This window comes from Quercus suber, unplaced genomic scaffold (assembly GCF_002906115.3).
Source record: "Quercus suber isolate HL8 unplaced genomic scaffold, Cork oak 2.0 scaffold_131, whole genome shotgun sequence".
NCBI classification, from domain to species: Eukaryota; Viridiplantae; Streptophyta; class Magnoliopsida; order Fagales; family Fagaceae; genus Quercus; species Quercus suber.
This window is the reverse complement of record NW_027069594.1, coordinates 934,427-960,560: the sequence shown is the minus strand read 5'-3', so window position 1 is coordinate 960,560 and position 26,134 is coordinate 934,427. Positions and strand designations below refer to the sequence as shown.

At 40.9% G+C, this 26,134-nt stretch overlaps 3 protein-coding genes, 1 non-coding gene and 1 pseudogene across 5 annotated transcripts; 2 read left to right on the top strand and 3 right to left on the bottom strand.

Moving 5' to 3' along the window:
• Positions 1-3,308: 3,308 nt before the first annotated feature.
• LOC136068741 (actin-like) lies at positions 3,309-4,535 on the bottom strand (annotated as a pseudogene).
• A 3,712-nt stretch (positions 4,536-8,247) lies between these two features.
• Positions 8,248-13,215, top strand: LOC136068721 (uncharacterized). The gene has a single exon (XM_065776243.1). It carries the CDS (start codon positions 8,248-8,250, stop codon positions 13,213-13,215), a length of 4,968 nt encoding a protein of 1,655 aa, XP_065632315.1.
• Positions 13,216-14,628: 1,413 nt separating this feature from the next.
• On the bottom strand, positions 14,629-15,945 carry LOC136068742 (uncharacterized). Its single transcript, XM_065776271.1, has 3 exons — positions 15,735-15,945; positions 15,249-15,652; positions 14,629-15,168 (listed from the first exon to the last, which is right to left on the bottom strand). The coding sequence occupies exons 1-3, from the start codon at positions 15,943-15,945 to the stop codon at positions 14,629-14,631; spliced, it is 1,155 nt and encodes a 384-aa protein (XP_065632343.1).
• Positions 15,946-18,503: 2,558 nt separating this feature from the next.
• Positions 18,504-22,557, bottom strand: LOC111983981 (putative disease resistance protein RGA1). Its single transcript, XM_024015622.2, has 2 exons — positions 18,844-22,557; positions 18,504-18,719 (listed from the first exon to the last, which is right to left on the bottom strand). Exon 1 carries the CDS (start codon positions 22,347-22,349, stop codon positions 18,981-18,983), a length of 3,369 nt encoding a protein of 1,122 aa, XP_023871390.1. The 5' UTR covers positions 22,350-22,557; the 3' UTR covers positions 18,504-18,719; positions 18,844-18,980.
• A 415-nt stretch (positions 22,558-22,972) lies between these two features.
• On the top strand, positions 22,973-25,933 carry LOC111996657 (uncharacterized). Of its 2 annotated transcripts, none has more exons than XR_010630060.1 (4): positions 22,973-23,099; positions 24,547-24,615; positions 24,713-24,828; positions 24,928-25,933. It is a non-coding gene; the product is annotated as an uncharacterized LOC111996657 (transcript). The 2 variants fall into 2 exon arrangements; XR_010630059.1 differs by lacking the exon at positions 22,973-23,099 and adding an exon at positions 23,398-24,407.
• The last annotated feature ends 201 nt before the right edge of the window (positions 25,934-26,134 follow it).

Genomic DNA, 26,134 nt, shown 5'->3' with positions numbered 1-26,134 from the left:
TTAATTCTTTTGGTTACATAAACTGAACAAACAATCCAGCATGTGGGATACTATGGAAGGTGATGATGCGCTTCCTGCATCACAGCTTGTGGCAAGATACAATGTTTTGGATGAAAGTTGACACACAATGTTTCGGATGAAAGTTGGCAGGTATAAACGTTATGTTGGGAATTTTTCTTTAGCTTCTGTCAGTATTGAAATTATTGATTTATATGACATTGTAATTTTCTTCAGTTTCAATCAGTATTGAATCTATTAGAAATAAGACAATGTCTTTTATATTATCTTTTGATAGTAAAACCGAATAGCCTACACAATTCATATAATTCAAAACTGAACAGAAATTCATTAAGGATAATCTATTGGACCAATTCATATAAATCAAAAGAGAATCTATTGCGGGTTTTTCTGCAACTTCTATCAGTATTGAACCAAAAGACAGAGTTCCAATTAAAAACCCCAGCAATCAAAACAACCATCCACACCACAGCACGAAAGAGGCAGTAACAAAATATACAGCTTCTGTCAGTATTGAACCAAAAGACAGAGCTCCAACTAAAAACCCCAGCAATCAAAATTTCGGCATAACAATCATCCATACCACAGCATGAAAGAGGTAGTAACAAAATGTAAAAAGGGAAACAAAAAACATTAAGCAAAAGAAAAGAGCACAAAAAGAGGTGGGATTTAGAGATACCTCAACCGAATCACCCAGGTTCTGTCCGTTTATATACTGTGAGGAGAGGAAGACAGGAAGGAGAGAAGTCAGATTGGCGGCAGTTACTGCGAAACTGCGGAGCAGGAAGGTGAGTTCAAATGGTATCAGATTCCTTCCCTTCACGGTTTCAAACGTTTTGGTTTTCCTTAGGTTGAAACGATGTGAAGCTGTAGAGCAAAATTTTAAACCGTCTGTTTGTCCTTGAAAGAATGCGTAACCGTAGAACAGAGAGGTGGGAGAAATTCAAACCGTCAGTTTGTCCTTCTTTCCTCTTGTTCCCGTTCCCCACAGTTTCTTCAAAACCCCTTCTGAAACCCTTTTTCACGTTTCAAATTTCCTGTTTTTCCTTAAGTTGAAAAGGTTTTGGGTTTGGGCTTTAGGGTGAAATTAAATAGGTAAGAAATGGGCTTTATGATGGAGTTAGGGCTAGAATTTATTATATAGATTTATTATTATTCTAAAATTTATAGGTTTCCTATTATTCTGAAATTTAAAAAATTATTTTAAAATTTTAGGACAAATAAAAAAATAAATAGAAATGACATGGGCGTTGACATGGCTTAATGTGAGCATAGCAACATTAAACGCTATGCTTCAGCTTTTAGTAATATATAGATAAATATATAGATTACTCTAACTCCTAACTCTAAAAATACATTATGGGTCTATTTGGAAACAGTTTATTTAGTTAAACTTGAAAACTTTTAGTTGTAAATATTATATACAAAGGTAAAAGTTAGTTGAAATAGTACAGTGAGACCTATGAATAATACCAAAAAGTACAGTAGAACCATGAATAGTACTAAAAAATACAGTGAGACTCATAAATAGTAACAAAAATAAACTAAGTAGTAGAATAAGTTAATTTTAGACTCTAATCCAAACGCAAGCTACACTTACCATTGCCTCCTGTTTTGATGTTAAGTTGAACATAATTTAGCATTGAAAATACCAATTAACCCATTTGCCATCTACTTTGGAAATGGGTAAATTAGTCTTTCAATGTTAAATTTTGTCATATTTAACACCAAAAGAGGAGATGTTGAAACAAAGTTAAACTTTAGACAGACAATAGTGCATTTTAATAATTCAAAGGGTTTGCATGTAATTGGGGTGAAAGACTACGGTAAAAAAATATAATTTGCTTTGTATTTATTTTTTTAATTGCAAATTAATTCAACCTAGAATGGTCATTTTGAATTTCACATTTTTTTTTATTGCTTAGTTAGATACACATCCATTAGGTCTTTAACCTACAACCTCACTCTCTAATCAATTATTACGAGAGAAGTACTAATTGAGTTATAACTCGTTGGCACGATTTTAAATCACAAATTTTCAATTGTCATATTTGATCCTTTTAACGATTTTATTTAAAACCAAACTTTGAGGTCAAAATATAGCAACAGTTTGTTTGAATAAGTCATAGACCAAAGTTGTAGCTGAAGCCAAGACATCATTAGTCTGATGGCACCTCTAGTTCAATACCAAGGGCCGGGGTAGAGTAGATTTAGGATTTCTAACCAGGATAAAAATAAAAGTTGTGGCTGAAAGTGTGTTCACAAAAATACAAAATCTATTAATTTACATGGAATCTTAATCATTTGTAATCCAAATTTTAAGGAGTGACATGTGGTAATTGAAATTTTGTGAATAAAATTATATGACGTATTTTATATAAAATAAAAAAAAATTATATGATGCTTTTTATAAAATAAAAAAATTTATTAAAAAAATTATATGTTTGGTAAACCTGCTATCTGAGATATCCTCTTACAATAAAGGGCATTTTGGTGCGTTTTTTAATTTGACAATTTACAGCGAAAGAAACACTATTATTTATAGTTTCACGACTTCCCCTTTTCTTTTTGTTCTTTCTTTTTTTTTTTTTCGTCTTTGCCCTCTCTTCCAAGTATTGCATTCAAAGTCTAATTCGCATGATGATCTATACCGCCTATATGTCTTATAGACAGTTTTAGTCTTTGATACTCCTAATGAGGGGCTTAAGTCCTTTAAGTGTGCAAGCAAAAGGGAATCAATTTCAATTATATCTATATATATGTCACTGCTCATTATCTTTATTGACTTGAGGGTGAAAAATTGACCATACGTTTTTTTTTTTTTTTGGGGAAACAGGACTATACATTATTGAGAGAGAGAGAGAGAGAGAGAGAGAGAGAGAATGTTAGAGATAAATTAGACATATTAGCTCAATGTAATAAGTCCAAGCCCACTCTTATCTATACTAGTAGACTAGAGTTTAGTGGTTTAATTATACTCATGTTATAATTCATTGTAACATAGGTATTGTACTATATTCTTACATAATAAATATGTAGCTCTTAAGAAGTTCCTTTATAGACATAGGCCGACAAGGCTGAACCATGTAACCTTGGTGTTCTCAGTATGCTTTTCCTTCCGCATTCACTCTAATATATACAATATAGTAAAATACATCGCATTGCTAATATATTTAACACAAGATAGGATATTTTGTTATTCAAAAACATTTCATGTGGACAATAGAAGAACCTGACTCCATGTAGTCTTCCTTAGTTATCCACATCTGCAACACAAGCTCAATACCAACTATCAATAATAAACAATGTAGACTTCTCCTAATAAATATAAAAATATATCAAGATGTCCTGATGTGCTTATTGTTGATTACAGAGGAAGCATGATGCTAGCTTACTATATCTTGAGAAAATAGAGTCTATATGCAATACTTGATTGATCAAAATTATAGGAAAAGTTAAATTGTGGATAACAAAGAAAGGCACCTACTGAAAAGCGCTTAATGAAGCCAGAATGGAGCCACCAATCCAAACACTCTACTTTTGTTCTGGGGGTGCAACCATACTCTTACCCCAGGACGTGCCAGTGAGCTCAACTCCTTAGCCAATCTATCAGCAAGGCCTGGTATCATAGTGGTGCCCCCACTAAGCACCAAATTACCAAACATCTCTCTCCTGATGTCCATATCACACCTTCTGATTGACCTCAGCACAATCTCATGGACACCACCGGACTCCATTCCCACTCTTCTTGGATCGAACAGGACTTCTGGGCACTTGAACTGCCCTGCTCCAATTTTTATAACTTGCCCATCAGACAATTCATATAACTTCTCTAGCTCGGAGCTCTCCTTTGACACACCAAGTTCTTTCTCGAAATCCATTGCAAAATAAGAAAGTTTCTCCTTTATATCCCTGACAATCTCTCTTTCTGCTGATGTCGTGAATATGTAGCCTTCTTCTGCTAGGATCTTGGTGAGGTAGTCTGTGAGGTCTTTGCCAGCTAAATCAAGCCTCTGAATGGCATGTGGAAGTGCATAACCCTCATAGATTGGGACTGCATGTGTCACTTCTCCAGAATCCATTACCATTCCTGTAAAAGGTCCTTAAAATGTGTAATTGGAACATAAACTCCAACAAGGTGCTACCAGGTGCATGTGTGCAGTTGTAATAATATAGCAAGCGAATCTTGAATGATATAAAAACCTAAAGTCATTCCTAATGGCCAAACTAATCACTTCTCCCTTTCTTGAAAGATTACTATAAACATGAGTTAATATCAGTTGTCAATTGTCAAAGATGGGTTATGGTATGAAAATCACAATAACCTTCCATGAGGTGTAAGTTTTACGTATCTGTGGTTCGTCCACTGACATACAAGGACAGCACAGCTTGAATGGCTATGAAAGTGGCTGGGATAGCAAAGGCTTCAAACATGATTTCTACCATTTTCTCTCTGTTGGTTTTGGGATTCATAGGGGCTTCCATTAAGAGGACGGGGTGTTCTTCTATGTTGACTCTGAGCTNGGGGGGGGGGGGGGGGGGGGGGGGGGGGGGGGGGGGGGGGGGGGGGGGGGGGGGGGGGGGGGGGGGGGGGGGGGGGGGGGGGGGGGGGGGGGGGGGGGGGGGGGGGGGGGGGGGGGGGGGGGGGGGGGGGGGGGGGGGGGGGGGGGGAATTGCTGGACTGACTAACCTTGACAGAGCCAGTTCCATTGTCACAAACGATTGAACAATTTTCATCAAAATCCATGCCTCTTGTGCTTAATTAGAAGCTTTCTAAGAAGTGGATTGAAAGGGAAGAGTAGTGGGAGGCTGGCATATACGGGCTATGTAAATAAAGATAGGGAAGCTGAAAAAGGAGGAGAATAATGTTTAACTTTCGCTTTGACATGAAATTTAGCATTACTCTCTTTCGGTTGCTTTTGTGCATGTCAAAGCATATTGAATATGGTGGTGGAAAAAAATGTTAAAAAAGAAATGAGTAATTACAGTGGGAAGAAGGGCTGCAAGACTGAAAATTGTATAGATTTTCTATTAGTATTAGGCATTTAAGCATAATTTATTCTAACTTGCTACTTTATGCAAAACAAGTTGTAAATGAAGCAAGTTGAATCAAACCAAGTTTTAAAAGTTTTGAATTGTTCATAAATTTTATTTCAAACACAAGTTGAGTTTAGCACCAAACTAGATTATATATTCAAGTTTGGTTCATTTTCTTGTTTAACAAACTCAAACTTGTTCACTAACTACTTGATTAACTTATTCTTTTTTCATATATAGTACTAAATTTTCCTTCACAAATCCATGCTAACAAGTAATAACTAAATTATTTATGAAATTATATTATTTGAGTTAATAAGATAGAATCTTTTTCATTCATGAACTTATGAACTTATAAAAATTAGATCCACCTATTGGGCTATGTGAAGTTTGGTTTTGTGTTTGATCGGGTTTGTGACCCGACTAGACATGGAAGTGTTACAAATTCAAATGAAATTTTTTGTGAGGCTTAGTTCATAGAGCGAAAGCTTTGGCCGATATTTTAGCTATACTTCAAGAATACCTAATAATTACTCATAACATGTTCATGATGGTATAATTGTTTTGACAGCATTCTTGAGTTACCAACTTCTTTGGTTAAATGAGATGCTTATGATTATGGGTTTTATTTAAACAGATTTGAGTGAGAAACGATCTAGGTGGTGCCTCTTTGGGAGCTTGCTGCAGCTCACCACTGCTTTGTTAGACGTGAAATTTAGTGTTGGCTACCGGGTTTCTGTAGTGTAAATTTCTTGATCCTTAGTGTCCGGCTACTTGGCCCTTCTTTTTGATTGAAAATAGCATTGAATATTTGTATGCCCCAACTGACTACTATATACTCTTTATCTTGAATATACTGTACACCGGTTGTTGCGAAAGTCGTAGCCTAGCTGCTACCAAACTTTTTTATATTTTTTTATATTATAATTCCATAATTTAGAGTAGTTAGAATTTTGAAAAATGTATGTCTTCGTTGAAACAGGAGTTGCAAATGTATTACGGAGTACAAGTTACGAGTTGGGCCTGTTTGGTGCATGTGTTTAAACACATGTTTTTAGTTTTTAAACAACATTAGGTTAAATTCTCCCATTAGTTATTAGCTTAAGATTTTGGCATAAATTGGTAATTGATTATGGTATTAACCACTTATTGAGGGAAAGTTTAGGCTCACACATAAGGAGGTGATAGAATAATAGTTAAATTATTAAATTTTCTATTTCCTTTTCAATTTAAAGATGTACAATGTTCAAGCTTTTTGGGGTGATTTTGCATTGCTAATGTTCAAGATTTTCTTGTGACTTGATTTCATAATGATTTTTATTTGTCAAGAGCCTTATAGCTCAATTAACACATTCTAGTATTTTTAATAAAAATATTTTGGGCTCAAATTCCTCATTTTCATTGTAATTATTGAATTATCAAAAGTGAATTAGTTATTAGTGTACTTATTTGGTAATGTAAAGCTTTTTTAGAAGGGAGGGAATGGTTGTATGAGAATTAAAAATAATAAAAGAAAAAGAAAATAACAGTTATCTTAAGTGATAGCCCAATTGTTATGGCATTCTTTTGTGCTCCGTACATGTGGTTTGAATCTTATTTTTCATACTCTCACTATTTATCATCTAAACAAAAAAAGTATAGAAAAAATTAGTATGACTGAACTAATGACAATGTTGACTTACATTATTTTTTGGCTCATTTTCTCTTCTATATATGGGATGGAAAACGCTGCTTCTAATTATGCATCTCAAGTTTTATTTTGTGGTTTTGGTCAAGAGGCTTGTTGCTTTGCTAAGAGAGTTGCAACTCTTTTTTGCTTGCTTTGCATGTTTTTTCACTAGTTTATGAGCTACTTAACTTGTTTGTAATTTTTTTTTTTGTTTTGAGAAATTTTCTTGCTCGTTTAGAAAAAAAAAAAAAAAATCATTTCCTTTCTTGTTTTGAGAAAAAATATACAACAGTGGAACATGTTGGATTGTCCATAGCAATTTTAAAAGACAACAAATATACAAATAGTAATGAAAAGTGTGTCACAAAATTGAATTGAACTTTTTTTTTTTTTGGGAGAAAAAGAGAAGAAAATCTGAACTCCGACAGCAAGCACAGATTGAAGGTAATGTACCAATGCGTTTCTACATGTTGTTCAAGGGGTATTGGGAAAAAAAATTATCTATATATAAAATATTTTTTTACTAGTTTAATTTTATCTTAGAAATACTTTTGCACACCCTAATTTAAATCTTGCACACCCCAATCACATATTAGCCCAACCCAAAATCAAGCAACAACATAGATTTGCCCATTCCAAAACCAAACAACATAGGTCATGAAAGGGGAAAAATCTCTTAAGCCCAAATAGACGGATCCATCATTTGAACGGGCCGGACATGGACGGGCTGGATTATGAGGGGCAAGTTATCCATGGGCCTGCTGAGCCCCTAGGGGGGGATATTTTGGCCCATTCTCGTAAGGGCCCAAATAGAGTCCTTGCGCTAGTAGGACTTCGAAAATCTGGTATACTTGGTAAAAATCTTCCGCGTAAGGAGGAGACTTGTTCATCACGTTTTGGACTCCATAAGAAGAGTCCTATAAGGAAAAGACTTCCGCGTCAAGGAAGGGATGTCAATCTCAAGCCACTATAAAAGCCCCAATACCCTCATAAGCCAAGGTACGCATAATTGACCCTCTCTAGCACTCTAGAGTTGTGAGCATACTTTCTAACTTAACCTTCGGAGGGTATTTGGCCGGCACTACACCGGTGCTCTCTGTTAGGTCCCCTTTTCTCTGTGCAGGTGTCGTTTCGAGGGTACGAGCATTGTGCAATTCACTGTTGATTTTTTCAGCATCATCAGTTGGCGCCGTCTGTGGGAACCGCTTTTAAGTGATTAAGCCACATTATCGTTTCCCGGACTAAAGGATTGCATGGTACTCACTCGCTCAATGGCAACTACTAATGACGTGCAAGGAGAGGAACCACCCCCGACTGCCCTCGAGAGACAAGTTCAAACTCTCGGTGCCGCCGTGGAGCGTCTTACCAAACGGAACCTCGACTTGGAAGAACAGCTGCGCCAGAAGAATGCAGCGCTAAATAACCAACCAGGAGATCAGGAAGGGACTAGCGCTCCGAACAGAAATCAGGAGAGACCTGAGGGCAGCCACGCCCCAAGCAGGCCGGAGAGGCAGCAAGTGAGCATGCCATCCCTCACGGATGCGACTCCACCACATATAGCCGCCGAGATGCAGGCCATGAGGGAACAAATGGAGGTCATGATGAACGCCCTCAAGGGCCGAGTCTCCAGTGACCTCGACGATCTGGTCAATCGTACCGATTCACCCTTCACTGCTGCCGTGAACTCCTTCCCCCTGCCCCACAAGTTTCGCATGCCGAATATAGATAGCTATGACGGGATGAAGGATCCTCTTGATCACCTGGAAACTTTCAAAACCTTGATGCATCTACAGGGGGTACCGGACGAAATCATGTGCAGGGCCTTCCCAACTACACTGAAGGGTTCCGCGAGGATCTGGTTCAGTCGGCTGACGCCGAACTCAATCAGCACTTTCAAGGAACTAAGCGCTCAGTTCACTTCGCACTTCATAGGAGGACACAGGTACAAGAAGTCTACAGCATGTTTGATGAGCATTAGGCAGAGAGAGGACGAGACGCTAAGATCTTACATAACCCGCTTCAATAAGGAAGCCCTCTCAATTGACGAAGCCGACGACAAGATACTGGTGGCAGCTTTCACGAACGGATTGCGGGAGGGCAAGTTTTTGTTCTCACTATACAAAAACGACCCCAAAACCATGTCGGAAGTACTCTACAGGGCCACCAAATACATGAACGCTGAAGACGCGCTGCTTGCGCGGGAGGAAAGGCCCAAGAAGAGAGACCGCCAGGCGGACATGCGCCAGGACCAAGGGCCGAAAAGACAGAGGACAGGGGACAGAAGGGACGACAGACGCTCGAAACCCCCGAGTGGAAGGTTCACTAGTTTCACTCCCCTGAACGCCCCGATTGACCAAGTCTTGATGCAAATCAAAGACGAGGAGAAGCTGACATTCCCGGGAAAACTGAAGAGCGACCCAAGTAGACGGTCGCGAGACAAGTATTGTCGTTTCCACCGAGACCATGGCCACGACACGGCCGAATGCTACGACCTAAAGCACCAGATTGAAGCTCTCATTAGACAAGGGAAGTTGCAGAAATTCATTAACAAGGAGAAGACGGACCATAATCGCCAAGAGCCAGCCCCCCGGAGGGACAACGAGCGTCCAAGACCCCCCGTGGGAGACATAAGGATGATAGTGGGGGGAACCGCATCTACTGGTTCTTCCAAAAAGGCTCGAAAAATGTACCTAAGATCGGTCCTGAACGTCCATATGACGAGCCCGGGGCACAACACCACACGGATGGGGAGCCCTGTTATAGGATTCACCGAAGAAGATGCAAGGAGGCTTCATCATCCGCACGACGATGCGCTGGTCGTCAGCATACGCGTAGGGGACTACAACGTCCATCGAGTGCTAATCGACAACGGCAGCTCAGCAGACATTCTATACTATCCAGCCTTCCAGCAAATGGGGATAGACAGAGCACGATTGGAGCCGGCAAGCGCTCCCCTTGTCGGCTTCGGAGGAACCAGGGTATTCCCAATAGGTTCTATCATCCTCCCGGTAACGGTGGGTGATTACCCGCAGGAACTCACTAGGAATGTAATGTTCCTCGTAGTGGATTGCTCATCCGCTTACAACGGTATCCTCGGACGACCTACGCTTAATTCATGGAAAGCAGTAACATCCACATACCACCTAATGATCAAATTCCCAACGGACTATGGGATTGGAGAATTGCGGGGAAATCAGGCAACCGCTCGAGAATGCTACATTGCCATGCTAGAAATGGAAGATCACCATCAAACGATGTGTCTAGAAGAACAGCGGACGGTCACGGAACCAGCTGAAGAGATGGAGATAGTAATACTCGACGAGTCCAAACCAGAGAAAACAACCAGAATTGGAACATTGGCCTGCCAACCTGTGCGCCAGGCCCTCGTGACCTTCCTCAGGAGAAACCAGGACATCTTTGCATGGAACCATGAAGACATGCCCGGAATCGACCCCTCCGTCATAGTCCACAAGCTAAGTGTGAACCCTTCAACCCCCCCGGTCAGGCAGAAAAAGCGAGTTTTTGCTCCTGAACGGGATAGAGCGATAGCGCAAGAGGTCGGAAAGCTACTGGAGGCAGGTTTTATAAGGGAAGTATATTACCCAGAGTGGTTGGCAAACGTGGTCATGGTCAAGAAGGCCAGTGGAAAGTGGCGGATGTGCGTCGACTTCACAGACCTTAACAAGGCATGCCCAAAGGATAGTTATCCCCTCCCACGGATAGATGCACTGGTCGACTCAACGGCCAGACACCAGCTCTTAAGTTTTATGGACGCCTTCTCGGGCTATAACCAAATCAAGCTGGAAGAACATGATCAGGAGAAAACATCCTTCGTCACCAGCCAAGGCCTCTTTTGCTACAAAGTGATGCCGTTCGGACTCAAGAACGCCGGGGCAACATACCAAAGATTAATGGACAAGATGTTCGCGCACCAGATTGGGAGAAACGTGCAAGTCTATGTTGACGACATGCTGGTGAAAAGCCGTTCCGAAAATGATCATCTAAGCGACCTCCAGGAGACATTCGATACCCTACGGTCATACAACATGAAGCTGAATCCGGACAAGTGTGCATTCGGGGTAACGGCGGGAAAATTCTTGGGTTTTATGGTGTCCCAAAGAGGAATAGAGATCAATCCAGAAAAAATACGGGCCATCATGGAGCTTGAACCGCCAAAAACGATTAAGGAGGTACAGAGTCTGAACGGCAGAGTTGCCGCCTTGAACAGGTTCGTTTCGAAAGCAACAGACAGGTGCCTACCTTTCTTCCGCGTATTGAAGAAATCATTCGAGTGGACGGAGGAGTGCCAGAAGGCATTTGAAGACCTAAAGAAATACCTTTCCTCACCACCTTTGCTCAGCCCGTCCAAACCAGGGGAAGATCTCTACTTATACCTGGCCGCTTCGCGGGTGGCAGTAAGCGCGGCCCTGGTAAGGGAAGAGGAAGGGGCTCAGCGGCCCGTCTATTTCGTAAGCAGAGGGTTCAGAGGGGCTGAAGAAAGATACCCCCACATGGAGAAGCTGGCCTTCGCGCTGATAACTGCAGCTCGAAAACTGAAACCGTACTTTCAAGCCCACAGCATCATCGTCCTAACGAATCAACCCCTAAAAAGGGCATTGAGCAGCCCCGAAGCAGCCGGACGGATGGCCCTGTGGGCAATAGAACTGAGCGAGTTTGACATACACTACCGTCCGCGAACCGCAATAAAAGGCCAAGCCATAGCTGATTTCATCGCCGAATATACGCAAACAGGGGAGCAAGGGCCACAAGCCCTCAGACTATGGAATATCCACACGGATGGATCATCAACCAGGATAGCGGGGGGCGCCGGGGTAGTAATTCAAACCCCTGACGGAGACATAATCGGGTGCATGATTCGTTTGGACTTCCCGACGACCAACAATGAGGCCGAGTATGAGGCATTACTGGCAGGAATAGACCTAGCGAAAGCAGCAGGCGCAGAGGCCATGGTTATTCATTGCGACTCGCAGGTGGTAGTCAATCAGATTAATGGCACCTATGAATGCAAGGGGGATAAAATGAAGAAATACCTAGAAGAAGTCAGAAGACGGATCAACTCCCTCCAGGTCACATTCGTCCAGATCCCAAGAGAGGAGAATGAATATGCTGACCGGCTCGCAAAAACCGCCTCCGCAGTGACCATGACGACCCCCGATCGGGTGTTATCCTTCATCCAATACTCCTCAATCATTGACGGTGAGTCGGAAGTGCAGGAAGTAAATCCAGAGTACGATTGGACCACACCCCTATTAGCCTACCTAAAGGAAGGCACGCTCCCGGACAGCAAGGACGCAGCCAGAAAGTTGAAGGTGCAGGCTTCGCGGTTCATAATGATCAATGACATTTTATACAAAAGGGGATTCTCACGACCATATCTAAGGTGTTTGGGTCACAAGGAGGCAAACTATGTAATGAGAGAGGTCCATGAAGGCATCTGCGGAAACCATTCGGGGGCGCGATCTCTGGTACACAAACTGATCCGGGCTGGATACTATTGGCCCACGATGCAGAAGGACGCGCAAGCCTATGTCAGGGTCTGCGACAAATGTCAGAGGTTTGGTAACCTAATTAGGCAACCGACCGAAGAACTGACCCCCATGACGGCCCCTTGGCCATTTGCCCAATGGGGACTAGACATCATGGGACCTTTTCCGACGGCTGCGCGACAGCTAAAATTCTTAGTGGTAGGGATCGACTACTTCACCAAGTGGGTCGAAGCGGAAGCGCTAGCAACTATCACGGAAAGGAACATCAGAGGTTTCGTATGGAGGAATATCATATGCAGATTCGGGATACCAAGGGTCCTCATCTCCGACAATGGGAAACAGTTCGACAATAAGGCGTTCCGAGATTTTTGCTCAGAGTTAGGCATAAGGAATCATTACTCGTCGCCCGCGCATCCACAGGCGAATGGCCAAGTCGAAGTCACGAACCGGTCCTTGCTCAAAATAATCAAGACCCGGCTCGAGGGGGCAAAAGGTATATGGCCCGATGAGTTACCAAGTGTCTTATGGGCATATCGCACGACGGCGAGAACGCCGACGGGGGAAACACCTTTCAGACTGACATACGGTAGCGAGGCCGTCATCCCAGCAGAAATAGGTCTTACAACCTATCGAGTGGAGAGCTACGATGGAGGCAAGAATGAAGAAGCTTTGCGACTGCAGCTAGACCTAGTCGACGAAGCCCGGACTACAGCTGAACAGAGGATAGCTCGATACCAAAATCTCATGGCAAAATACTACAACTCCAAAGTCAGACACAGAGACTTCCAGATCGGAGACCTTGTGCTTCGGAAGGTTATAGGAGCAGCTAAAGATCCCTCACAAGGAAAACTTGGTCCAAACTGGGAAGGGCCATACAAGATCTCGTCTTGGCAGAGAAAAGGAACCTATCATCTCGAAACCATGGACGGACGGAGACTGCAGCACCCGTGGAACACTGAGCATCTACGGAGGTATTATCAGTAGATGCAGCAAGAAGAGATATTCACCCGCCGCAAGCATTCCAGCTTATATCTAAAGTTTTTAGTAGTTTTTATTTTCTGAAGAACAATTTTAACTTTTTCAATGTTTTACTTTGAACAAACCTCTCTACTAGCGCCTTTTTAAGCCTAAAGGGGGCAGGCACCATTTTCCTATAAAGACCTCTTTCAGGTAACAAAGTGTACTTTGCCGAAACTGTTTTGTATCATAAGTCCCGAAGGCCGTCCACAAAAATGGACGGACCATCCCAAGTATAAATCCGTACAATAAACGGATCGACAAAACCGTCCACCAAATGGACGGACCATCCCAAGAGGATGGAAACCTAAGTCCATGTAATGGACGAACCAATGAAACGATCCACAAGGTGGACGGATCATCCCAAGAGGATGAAAAGTGAAACCATCCACAAGGTGGACGGACCATCCCAAGAGGATGAAAACTTAAGTCCATATAATGGACGAACCAGTTAAACCGTCCACCTAATGGACGGACCATCCCAAGAGGATGAAAACTTAAGTCCATATAATGGACGAACCAATGAAACGATCCACAAGGTGGACGGACCATCCCAATAGGATGGAAACCTAAGTCCATGTAATGGACGAACCAATAAAACTGTCCACAAGATGGACGGATCATCCCAAGAGGATGAAAAATAAAACTGTCCACAAGGTGGACGGATCATCCCAAGAGGATGAAAAATGAAACCATCCACAAGGTGGACGGATCATTCCAGGAGGATGAAAACTTAAGTCCATAAATGGACGGACAAATGAAACCATCCACAAGGTGGACGGATCATCCCAGGAGGATGAAAACTTAAGTCCATAAATGGACGGACAAATGAAACCATCCACAAGGTGGACGGATCATCCCAAGAGGACAAGGACCATCCTATAAGGACTAAAAGCCACTAGGCCAAATAGTAGACGGACTTGAAAAGGATCAGACGGACTCCACAAACTCCGTACAATAAGCGAACCCAAGATAACATCCGCTAAACGGACAGACCTCACAAAAAAAAAAACCAAGTACGATACCCAACGGATTGGCACAAAGCATAGCCTACCTGACGGTTGGTTTCAAATTATGCAGAAAAAGCATGTTCAATAAACAAACCGACATGATGGATGGATTCAAATCGTACATGACGGACATGTTCGAACCATTCAATAGCAAATAGTGTGGGGGACGTACTATAATAAACAGGACGGACCTCAATTAAGCATAAAAATACGTTAAAAAAAAAGCATTCCACAGAAATGACGGACTTAGTTTATAAAAAGCATGACAGTCAATGTATAAATAAACCCCGTAAAACATGACGGGTGTCATAAATTGTTCCAAAAAAAAAAAAAAAAAAAAAAAATTTATTACAAAATAGAGCTGGCATAATCAAGCTCCGTCTTCTTCTACATCTGGACGGTCCCCAGCATCTTTGACCTTGCTATCCACAGCGGTATGATCCAAGGGAGCTTCACGGACGACGCCATCCTCATCAAAAAGAGCGTCGGTATCCTCCGTCTGAGCAGGCTGGGCAGTAGACGGCTCCGGGGCAGAGACGGAAACGGCAGACAAGTCCAGGTCAGGATATAATCTCCTCACCTGACGGAGGGCATCGTCAAACCCGTCATTGTAGACTACACTCAGCTCCGCGATAACCTCGCTGGAGTCACGGTACTCTCGTACGGCTTCCTCCTTGGCATGACGGACCTCGTTGTCTTTGTCCACTAAGGCTTTTTTCAGGTTTTCAACCATCTGAACGGCCTCATCCCGGGCCGTCTCGGCCATCCCCAGCTTTTTCTCGTGAGTGATCTTCCAGGCCTTCAGGTCGAGCAGATCCCCCTCCGTCACCTTGGCCTTCTCACGGAGTCGGCCAATGGTCGTCTCTTGATTAAGACACCGTCCCATGAGGCCCTTCGTCATGATCATAGCCTGAAGACGGTAAAAATAAGTTAGCAAAACATAAAGCAAGAAAGGGATGAACGGACGGAATAAGGTGGACGGATCATTACCTGGGCAATGCTGAAGAGGGCCGTCTCTCCCATCGCCTCCGTCGAGTGGTTCCCAAGATCCTCGAAGTCGTCGGTAGTGATGATCGACGACATCCTTTCCAAGGCATACTTGGAATCCTCGCGGAGCAAGACGGGTGGTTTCTTCTGCTCGCCTGGCTGACCCGTCATCAGCCCTTTGCCTTTACCGTGCTTGGACGGAGGGACTGACTTGCTCCCCTCAGCCATCAAGCCAAGGACTGGGTCCAAAGGAACCTTGGGCTGCTTAGACGGACCGTCACCCTTCATAGGCAGCTTCCGTTTTAGAGAGGGCTTGCTAGAGCCCGTCCCCATGGCGTCCGTCCCTTTTTTCTTGTTCTTCGCGGCTTGAAGTCTTATGGCCGCTCGTCTCTTGGCATCCTCCATCTCTGAAAAAAGGATGACGGATTATGGAGCAATAATAATAAAAAAAAAAATGGAGTGAAAATGGCAAAAGGAGGACGGACTTACGCAGACGGGTCGTTTTCTCGTACTTTAGGGCTGCCGGGGTGGGTTCAGGACCGTCGCAATACCAATGAATAGTATTGAGGTTGACGAGCTTGGCCCACGTCCTCTCCTCTGGAGTTGTCTTGGAAAAAATCTTTTCAAGGAAACTAAACTCCTCGAGTGTAACTTGGGGACGCCGTCGAACTGCAAAATAGAAGACGGAGGTTAAAAACATTACAATTTACATAAATGAACGGAGTGGTTTACAACGGACCATACCAGATGAGTTTAAAATGCCCCAAACTGTGTCGACGGGCATGAAGTCCGTCTCCCCTGCATGACTCATCCAGTCGTCTCCTTCCATGAAGAAGTAACGACTCTTCCAGTCCCTGTTTGAGTCCGGGGTCTCGTAGATAACTTTCAGAACGGGACTCCTAGGGACGAAGCTATACATGCCCCTTGACTTATCTATTTCGTCTGGACGGTAGCAATGAAGGAACTCTCTTACTGTGAGCCTCCTCGCTCCGTCCGACATGGCTCCGTACAGGACCTCCATGGCAATAAAGACCCTCCAGGCGTTTGGGGATACCTGGCTGACGGATATGCCTAGGTAACTTAAGAGTTCGCGGTGTAGTGAACTCAATGGGAACCGTAACCCAGCCTTTAACACCGACTCGTACACGCCCACTCCGTCCACTCCTTCGTAATAACACTTCTCCGACTTGTAAGGTAGACGGATTGGGATATGGTCAGGAATTTGGTAGCGGTCCCTTATTGTGTTGAAGTGACCCTCCTTGATGGTCGACATAAAAGCGTGGACCGTCCACTCTGGGGGCAAGATGAACTCCCTAAGTCCATCAACCCCTACGACGGACCCCACTATTTGTTCTTCGTCGTCTGGAACCTCCTGGGCTTCAATCATCTCCAGGCCCTCATATGTTGAGGACGAGGAAGATGACGACGGACTACTCTCGCTCGAGACGTCATGGTCTTTGGGACCTGACGGATATATCCCCTCGTAGTCCGCCCCGTCGGGAACGACCGACTGGTTACTTGACGCACTAGACATTTCCTACATATAATTAAAGAACCTAAGACTCTGACGGGTTGGAGATAACGACGGACTCATTAAAGTGCAAATAAAAGAAAGGAGGAAGGACGGATATAAAATAAACTCACCAGGAGCTTGTAGTAGGATACGACGAGTGACGGATGCTTGAGAGAACGGGTTGTGCTCTGACAGACGTGACGGACTCGCTCTGACAAATCTCTTCCAGCAGCAAGTGGAGAAATGAGAGGCGGAGGCCTAATATTTATACTGAGAGTGCACGGGAGACGAAGCGACACCTCGTTCCAAAACAACAGCCACTAGCAGATTGACATTTGGCACAACGCATTAATGCGCCAGCTCCTGACTCAGCATCGTACGGATAAAAATTTACAGACAGGCTACCTAGTTTTAAATCTGTCACCCCATGGGTCCGTTCATATGTGCTGACGGACCCATCGGGTGAGGGGGCAGCTGAAAGGGGAAAAATCTCTTAAGCCCAAATAGACGGATCCATCATTTGAACGGGCCGGACATGGACGGGCTGGATTATGAGGGGCAAGTTATCCATGGGCCTGCTGAGCCCCTAGGGGGGGATATTTTGGCCCATTCTTGTAAGGGCCCAAATAGAGTCCTTGCGCTAGTAGGACTTCGGAAATCTGGTATACTTGGTAAAAATCTTCCGCGTAAGGAGGAGACTTGTTCATCACGTTTTGGACTCCACAAGAAGAGTCCTATAAGGAAAAGACTTCCGCGTCAAGGAAGGGATGTCAATCTCAAGCCACTATAAAAGCCCCAATACCCTCATAAGCCAAGGTACGCATAATTGACCCTCTCTAGCACTCTAGAGTTGTGAGCATACTTTCTAACTTAACCTTCGGAGGGTATTTGGCCGGCACTACACTGGTGCTCTCTGTTAGGTCCTCTTTTCTCTGTGCAGGTGTCGTTTCGAGGGTACGAGCATTGTGCAATTCACTGTTGATTTTTTCAGCATCATCAGGTCATAAATCTCTCTCTCTTTCTCTTTGATCTAATCTTTGATCTTAGTATCATGAATCTTATCTAATCTTATCTCTCTTCTCTATTTGACTATCTCGGTATCTCCGGCTTTGAAAGTAAAGAGTGAGTGTTTGTGAGTTGTGAGTATTTCTTTCTTTATTATAAATTTATAGTATATATGTGTGAGTTTGTGTTTAACACTGGTTGTGTATTGATAGTGTGCATTATTTTTCAAAATTTTTTTGTAATAATGTTATTTGTGTGAATTGTGTGTTTATAGTATAAATATAATATAACTTTATATAGTTTAATAATTAGGAAATACGTATAAATATAATATAACTTTATATAATTTAATAATTAGGAAAATACAGTGTTTGTTATGTGTGTATGTATTGTTATTGTTATTATGTTATAGTAATGTTTCATTATAAAGTTAGATTCAAGAAAAAAGAATAGTAAAGTTAGTGATTGACTGATTGTTTAAGTATTTGATTAGTTAAGTAGAGACTTCGTGTATTATTTATGTATAGATGAGTGTGACTATGTGGATCAACAAAAAATAGAGTGCCAATGGGTTTAGTTTTGTCATTTAGTTTAAAATATGTTTATAAAAACAATGACAAATAAATAATGACAATTACATAAAATAAAAACATTATACAAACTTGCTACACCTACCCGCATTAACAATAGATAATAGCAATTGAGATTGGGCAAGCAAGAAATCTCTAAGAACCAAAGCAAAAAAAAAAAAATATATATATATATATATTGAATTGTCCATATCAATTTTAAAATGCAACAAATATACAAATAGTAATGACAAGTGTGTCAAAAAATTGAATTGTACCTTTTTTTTTGGAGAAAAATAGAAGAATATCTGAATTCCAACAGCAAGCAAAGATTGAAGGTAAATGTACCATTGTACTGTCCACCGAAGGCATAATGGGTTTAGTTTACTGCAAGCATACATTAGAGTAATGCATATATTAATATCCATATTAAAATTCAAATACAATTTGATAAGATAAAAAATGTAAAAAAAACCATTTAAAAAAAAAAAAAGGTGGGGGAGAAAGCTACCTTTATAAATAAACTTTTTTTTGAAGCGTGTTAACATTGCCATCTCAGCGTTGACCAACTTAGCAACATTTCAGTTTTCGTAGCGATCCCCAACCCGCTGATGATGGTATCTCTGAATGAGAAAAGATGCGAACGCTTTAGGGGATGATAACTTCGGGGATGTGAGATATTTTATGCCAATCCTCTCCACTGTCTTTCTTGCACCGCTTCTCCAGATGTGGACATCTATAAATTGTCAATGTTTTGAGTGCCGTAAGATTCTGTAGCTCGTCTGGTATAGACATTAGATTAGGGCAGTCCACAATTCCCAAATATGAAAGCGATGTGAGGCATCCAATCTGCTTAGGCAGAGAAGATAAGCCTTCACAGTTGCAGATGTACAGATAACGGAGAGCAGTTAGATGTTGAATACCCTCTGGCAATGAAATTAACTTAGGACACCTGTAAATATCTAAATCCTCGAGTGCAATTAAATATTGAATTCCCTCAGACAAAGAGCAGAATTTGTTGCAGTTCTGAATGGATAAACTCCGTAGTGAAGATAAGCCCTGCAAACCATTCATTGGTAAGGACAAAAGATTATTACACTGCCATATGTACAGTTTCCGTAATGAATGTAAGTTCTGGAGTCCTTCTGGAAGACTTTCGATCTTGTCACAACATACAAGCCAAAATTCATTCAACGCAGAAAGATTATCCAACTGATTAGTCAGTGACTTGAGATTGGGCATATTGGAAATCTCCAACATTTCAAGCATCTTATGATTTTGCAACAGTCCATCTGGAAGAATTGTCCATTCATGCATGCCATCAATCAGAAGGGAAGAAAGTGAAGTAAGATTCATCACTGACCTAATTAACATTGCATTGTTTCTGCTCATAGTCAAACGTGTAATGGAAGGAATAATAGGAATTTCAACTAACTTTAGGCAATCCCTGATATCTAATGTGCTTAGGCAAGGAAAATTTTCTCCTCCAGTCATTGTTCTCCATTCCTCCAAATCACGCATCTTATGGAGCCCAAAATTCTTCAATGAGGGGAATGAAATTGCACCGTCTCCATGGAACTCATTGCCAATATATTTCATAGCATCCCAGCCAGTTATATTAAGAACCTCGAGGAATGGTAGTTTGCCAAAAGGTGGCAAATGTTCACATCTTTCCCAACAATCTAGCGAAATTTCAACCAAATTACAAATATCTGAATTTTGAATCCATGTTGGAATTTTTGAACCACGATAGTTGTATATAGATAGTTTTTTCAGATTTGAATGAGGTTGGAGACCATCAAGAACATCTTCAACATGGTCCGGTACATGGCTTTCTTTGTCACTCTGCCAAACCAAACTTAGCGAATGAAGATTTTTTTTTCCAATCAAATTTGCACTTTTGGCCTCCTCTGAATTTTTGACATTATCAAGTTCCTTTATTGTCAACTCGTTCCGAAGGTTTAGCCCTTTCAACTCACTTACATGATAACCATTTTTGTTGCCAACAATGAAGAGGCTCAATGATTGGAGGCAAGTTAATTGTCCCATTCCTTCAGGCATACGAGTAAGAGAATCACAACCAGCGATGCCAAGATACATAAGGCTTTTCATGTGCTTCATACCTTTGGGTAACTCACAAAGATTGCCACAGTAGTCTAGTTTCAGAGTTTGTAGGTTCAAGAGGCAGGTTGTTGATATAGGTAAAACTTTGATAGTAGAACTAGACATGTCAAGATACCTCAAATGTTTTAAATTGTTGATTGATCTTGGTAATCCCCGACCCTGAAAATCAAAATCCAATACCCGAAGATACTTTTGTTTCAAGATGAATGGCAGAGAAGTTTCACAATTAAATACACTAATGCATGAGCGTAGAGATCGAACTTTACATAGGTCCTCATTCATAGAAATGTCTTGTGATGAGGTCATGCCAAAAAACATATGAAAAATCCTGCCTTCAACCTTCATAGCTTTACCGGATTCCACAGCAATGCATTCATGTCTCATAATAGATTGAGCAAGGTCATGCATAAGGTCATGCATTTTACACGTTATATAGCCTGGATACCTCTCCTTGACATCTTGAAAGAAAGACCTCCGTACTAATTCATTAAAGATATCAACACCAAAATCATACAACTCCGATGGTCCTTTTAAGGGAATAAAACCATTAGCCATCCACAGTTGTATCAAATTATCCATCTTAAGCTCATGATCTTTGGCAAATACACAGCAATAAGCAAAACATTGCCTTAGATGTGGGGATAGATGGTGATAGCTCAACATGAGGGCAGGCAGGATGGAATTCTCACTTTCTGGTAAATTCCAAATCTGACTTTCTTTCACAAATAACCATTCACGTTTGCTTCTTTTTAAGTACACAAGGCTTCCAAGAGCATTTATTGCTAGAGGTACGCCTCCACACTTCTTCACTATTTCCTTGCCAATTGATTCCAATTCTGATCTTTCTTCTACCCTTTCCAACCCAAATGCACGTCCTTTAAATAAGGACCAAGATTCATCCTCTGACAAGCATCCAATCTGGTGTATAGGATGTACTGTGGCCATCATCAGTGCAATTTTTTCATTCCGAGTTGTCACTATAAGCATGCTACCTTTCGCTCCACACATCAACGTATGTTTTAGGCGGTCCCATTCCTCTTGGTTCTCGTTCCAGACATCGTCCAAGACAAGCAAGAATTTTCTCCCACGCAATTTTTCTTGCAACTGTTTCTGTAGTGGATCCAACTCTGAAGGAATACTTGCATTACAATCAATGGATTCTATGATTGCCCTTACTAACCTTCTTATCTGGAAATCAACTGATACACACACCCAAATTCTCAATTCAAAATGCCTCTCCACCCTTGCATCATTGTAGACTAACTGTGCAAGCGTTGTTTTACCCAAGCCCCCCATGCCCAATACAGCATAAATGGCCAGATTATTTTGATCATCAGAGACATTAGTGAGCAACACTTCAATGATCTTTTTTTTTTCCTCATCTCTTCCATAAATCACACTTCCATGCACAACTGAGCTAGTTTGTCTTCTTTGTACATCAACAACTTCCGTGTTTATAAGTCCCTCTCTCAAGTGTAATTCAGATCTCTCCTTAGAAATGGCATCCAGACTACCCCTCACATCCTTCAATTTATGTGCCATTTTCATGCGAAATATATGTCTGTTTCGAAGAGAAAAGAAGCTACTTACTTGGCTTGTCGCACCTTTCTCTCTCTCCACCTTTCGCATTAGAGCTTCAGTTGCAAACTCGTCCAGAACATTATCCGCATCACGAGCTACATCTTTGAGCTTTCCCAGCCAATCCCTGATAGCTTTACTGTTCCACTGCTTCTCCTCTGCATCTTCGAGAACGGATTGGATGGCAGACATCGTGCTCTTGAGTTTGTCAAGCTCAGCTCCCAAGCCCCAAGCAACTCCAAATTCTTGAAGTGCAGAAGTATTCAGGTTCCCCACCACAGTGCTCACCAAGGCAGAAAGAAGTAAGTCCGCCATATGATCTCTCTTTCACTCACTCTAGTAATAAATCGCTATACGAATACAGGACAGTTGAAGAGAAGTGAATTGCCAGAAGGGAAATGCTTAATCAGCTAGTATTTTGCTTCAAGGCCTAATTTACCTGTAAGTCTTTCTACTTTTGGCTCCACTGGGCGTAGACTTGAGGTGACTTAGCATATTCTCTTTTGGATGGTAAATTCCTAGTGGGATTTTAATTAATTTTTCCGTCTTTCTTTCCTTGTCACTTTAGCAAGCATTGATTAGTGATTTTCACATCTGGCTCCACACGGTTTTGACTAAACAATCCATTAGTGGATTCCACGTCTACTCCAGCTCATTAGTGATTGCTCCTTTGTTGCTTTATAAGCCAGTAATTTCCCGGAAGGATCAATCAACTGCCCTACCAATTCTGTCCCATTGGAAAAGCATGATCATTTACACCCAGTTTGATACATGTTATTAAATATATATTTTCTGTTTTTAAACAACACTAGTCACATTCTTGCATGTTGCATGTGATAATTTCTTTAGGACGGTCTCGTTAAATATTTTATTAATACTATAATTTTAGTTATTAAGCATTAGTTTTTTATTAGTTTTTAATTTAATATAAACCTTAAATATACATTTTTTTACCTTTATACACTTTTTTTCTCTCTCTGGGTTTGTGTGAATATGTGTTTGAAGGTTGAATTTGAAGCCAAATGCAAATGGGTTGCTTGATGATTTGCTACTAAGATTTGTTTTGTATGTATTTGTGGAAATTTGATATCTTTATAAAGTTTTTTCCTTCAATTATTATTTATATGGGTGCAATTTGCTTTATAAAATTCAATGAAATATGTTAATGTATTTAGTTACTGTTAGATTTAGAGATTCTTTTTTATTTATTTTTATAACTAAAATTTGGGTATAAGGGGGCTGTGATAATGTTTTGTGGTTGATTAAGATGTCATTTAACTTTGAATTCCTCTTTCTTTTTCTTTTTTCATTAATGAAAGCCTTGTTTTTAGAGTCTCTGTATAGTAGTTATAGCAATTTTGAGTTTTCGAAGTAGTACTAAAACCATGAACAATTGTGGTATAAGTCTGACATCTCTATCAGTGTTTTAATTTCAGAAAAAGAGTCCCCCCTCCCTTTCTCCCCTCTGTGTGTGTAGGCAAGCATCGAATTTAGTCACCTTTTTTTAATGAATGGATCCATTATAGATATTGGAGTGTCCCTATACATGTGGTGGACCTGTTTAGTCTGTTGAGGATTCACAACGGACCCCAAAAGTTTTGGGACTAAGGCATTGTTATATAACTCCTAAATTCAAAGATTTAGACATTACTTCCTTCTATCATTCAACTAATAACGTTAGAACTGTCACCTTCAACATAATGCAACAATAATTCAAGGATGGTTGCTTCATTTGTTGTTGACTTCCTTTTATAATTCAACTAATGACATTAAAATTATGACCTTCTACATAATGAAAAAATAATTTAAGGATGATTGCTTAAGCCCATTGAAAGCACTCTTTACCTCATTTGGTGGTATACTATTTCTTCTTCTTTTTTTGATAGGTAATATAAGAATTATTATTGATGAAAATGGAAAAAGAAACGTACAATGTGTTCATGAGAATGAACACTGCAAAGTACAAAACAGAACTGGTGGTATACGATTTCTATAATTGAAAAACCTGCAGAGTATGAATATGAAGAAACTTTAACTACTTCTCATAATTCTACTCAGTAGTAATTGACCTGGACCTGGACCTGGATGCCTTGGGAGCATCTACACTTGGTCAAGCTTAACAAATTTTAATTCTTGGAATCTATTTCCCTCAAACAGACATTGAGGGCTCCACTACACAGAAGCCTGTGATTGGTGCTATGGTAGGCTCTTCTTTAACGTTTGCCAATGTCTAAACTCACCACTTTTTCATAATAAAATTCTATTGCCCAATGTTGAAATTCTTGCACATTCACTGCTTTTGTTTCAATGCAACCCATGCAAGCACTGTTGTTTCTATGTGAGCCGCCCCTTCTACCCCCTTCCTTTTCATTGGTATGAAATCAAACAATTGTACAAATAAGGCATTTTGTAACTGCATAATCTAGAAGTCATCATAGATTCAATCTAATTGATATCAGAAAATCTCTTTGTTATAAATTATTTTGCTTCTTAAACTTCAAATATCTTGCAGAAAAACTTCTTGTCTTGTTGAGAGATGGTCGAAAGCTCATGGGGATACTGCGTTCTTTTGATCAATTTGGTAAAATATCCAAATAGCATGCTAAGTTCTAATGCTTTTTATGTTTTCTGTTTCTTTTTGAGCCTTAATTTACTCTAGTACTCTTCCATATTCACAGCTAATGTTGTTCTTCAAGATGCATGTGATAGAGTTATTGTTGGCGAATTTAATTGTGACATCCCCTTGGGTCAAAATGTAATCCGTGGGGAGAATGTTGTCTTAATTGGAGAGCTGGTATAATGTTTTCTTTATTACGCTGTGAGACTTGTCTGTTGTTAACAACTACTGCAAAATTTAGCCTCTGATTTTCTTAATTTAATTCTCAGTCTTTAGGACTTGGATAAGGAAGAGCTTCCCCCTGATATGACTCGTGTGTCAGAAGCAGAGATAAAAAGGGTAAGTTCCTGGTAGTATATTGTGTTTGGTTGCCTTGAAAACTGAACATTGATTCCAATCTATACACATTAGCCCTATGTACGTGTAATTAATTCATTGTTTTCTTGTAAAATTGCCTTCACCATAATCCAATAATAAGATAATGAGAATTTTGCATATTTTGTAAAGATATGCAGCAGCAGAACAGCAATACATATGGTCAGTCTTGGCAGTAATCCACTTGAGTCAAAAGTCTCCAATTACAAATGTTGAAACCACTTTACAATAATTTTCACCTATAAGCCCACGCAATGCATATGTATATATATATATATATATATTTTTTATAAAAGTGTTGTTGTGGTTAAAGAGTGGAATCCTTTAACTGCACTACTAAGATTAGTTGGTTGAGAATTCATTGCTTTTGTGTTTTGCACTTTCAAATAACTCAAGTGCATGTTCTCTCTCCGGGCTCAGAAAGCATAAAGGGATGCTACAGATCTGAAGGGCTCCATTAGAAAAAGAATGGAGTTCCTTGATTTTGACTGACTGATCCTCCCAAGGTATGAGGTCATGCCTTGTCCGCAAATATTAGTGCGGCTGTGACCTAAATATGAACTATGCAGGTACCAGATTTACACCATCTTTCTGAAGGGGGCAGCAAAAGAACAGTTGCATCTGTTATGAGGACCTAATTCGCCAAGGCTAGGAGGGAAGTCAAGTTTTGGATCTCTTAGAGGCAATGATGCTTCATCTCCCCCCTATTTGGTCTCTTGTAGTCCTTCCATTTGGTTTTTCTTATCTATCGAACACAATTTGTCTGAAATTATTAAGAGTTGCTGATTTGGCACCTTGTTTTTTATGGTGTCATCATTTCACTTCATGTGTAAGATGGTTATTCTTGTTATTCACATTATAATTGCATGCAGCCGGTTCTTTATGTAACTATTGCTTCTATGCGCTATCTTGGCATGCCCAATTTTCTTGTCATTTCCAATGTTTTAGATATAGGATTTTCCAGTCCAAGAGACAATGCTGTTCATTGGTCCAATGTTGTGGAAACAATCAAGTTATAAGCTTTATTGCTGCCCCCCTTAGTCAATTATAGAACGTATGGTTGAGTCCTATACTGATATTTTCTCAATGATGAATGGTAAGATGTGGA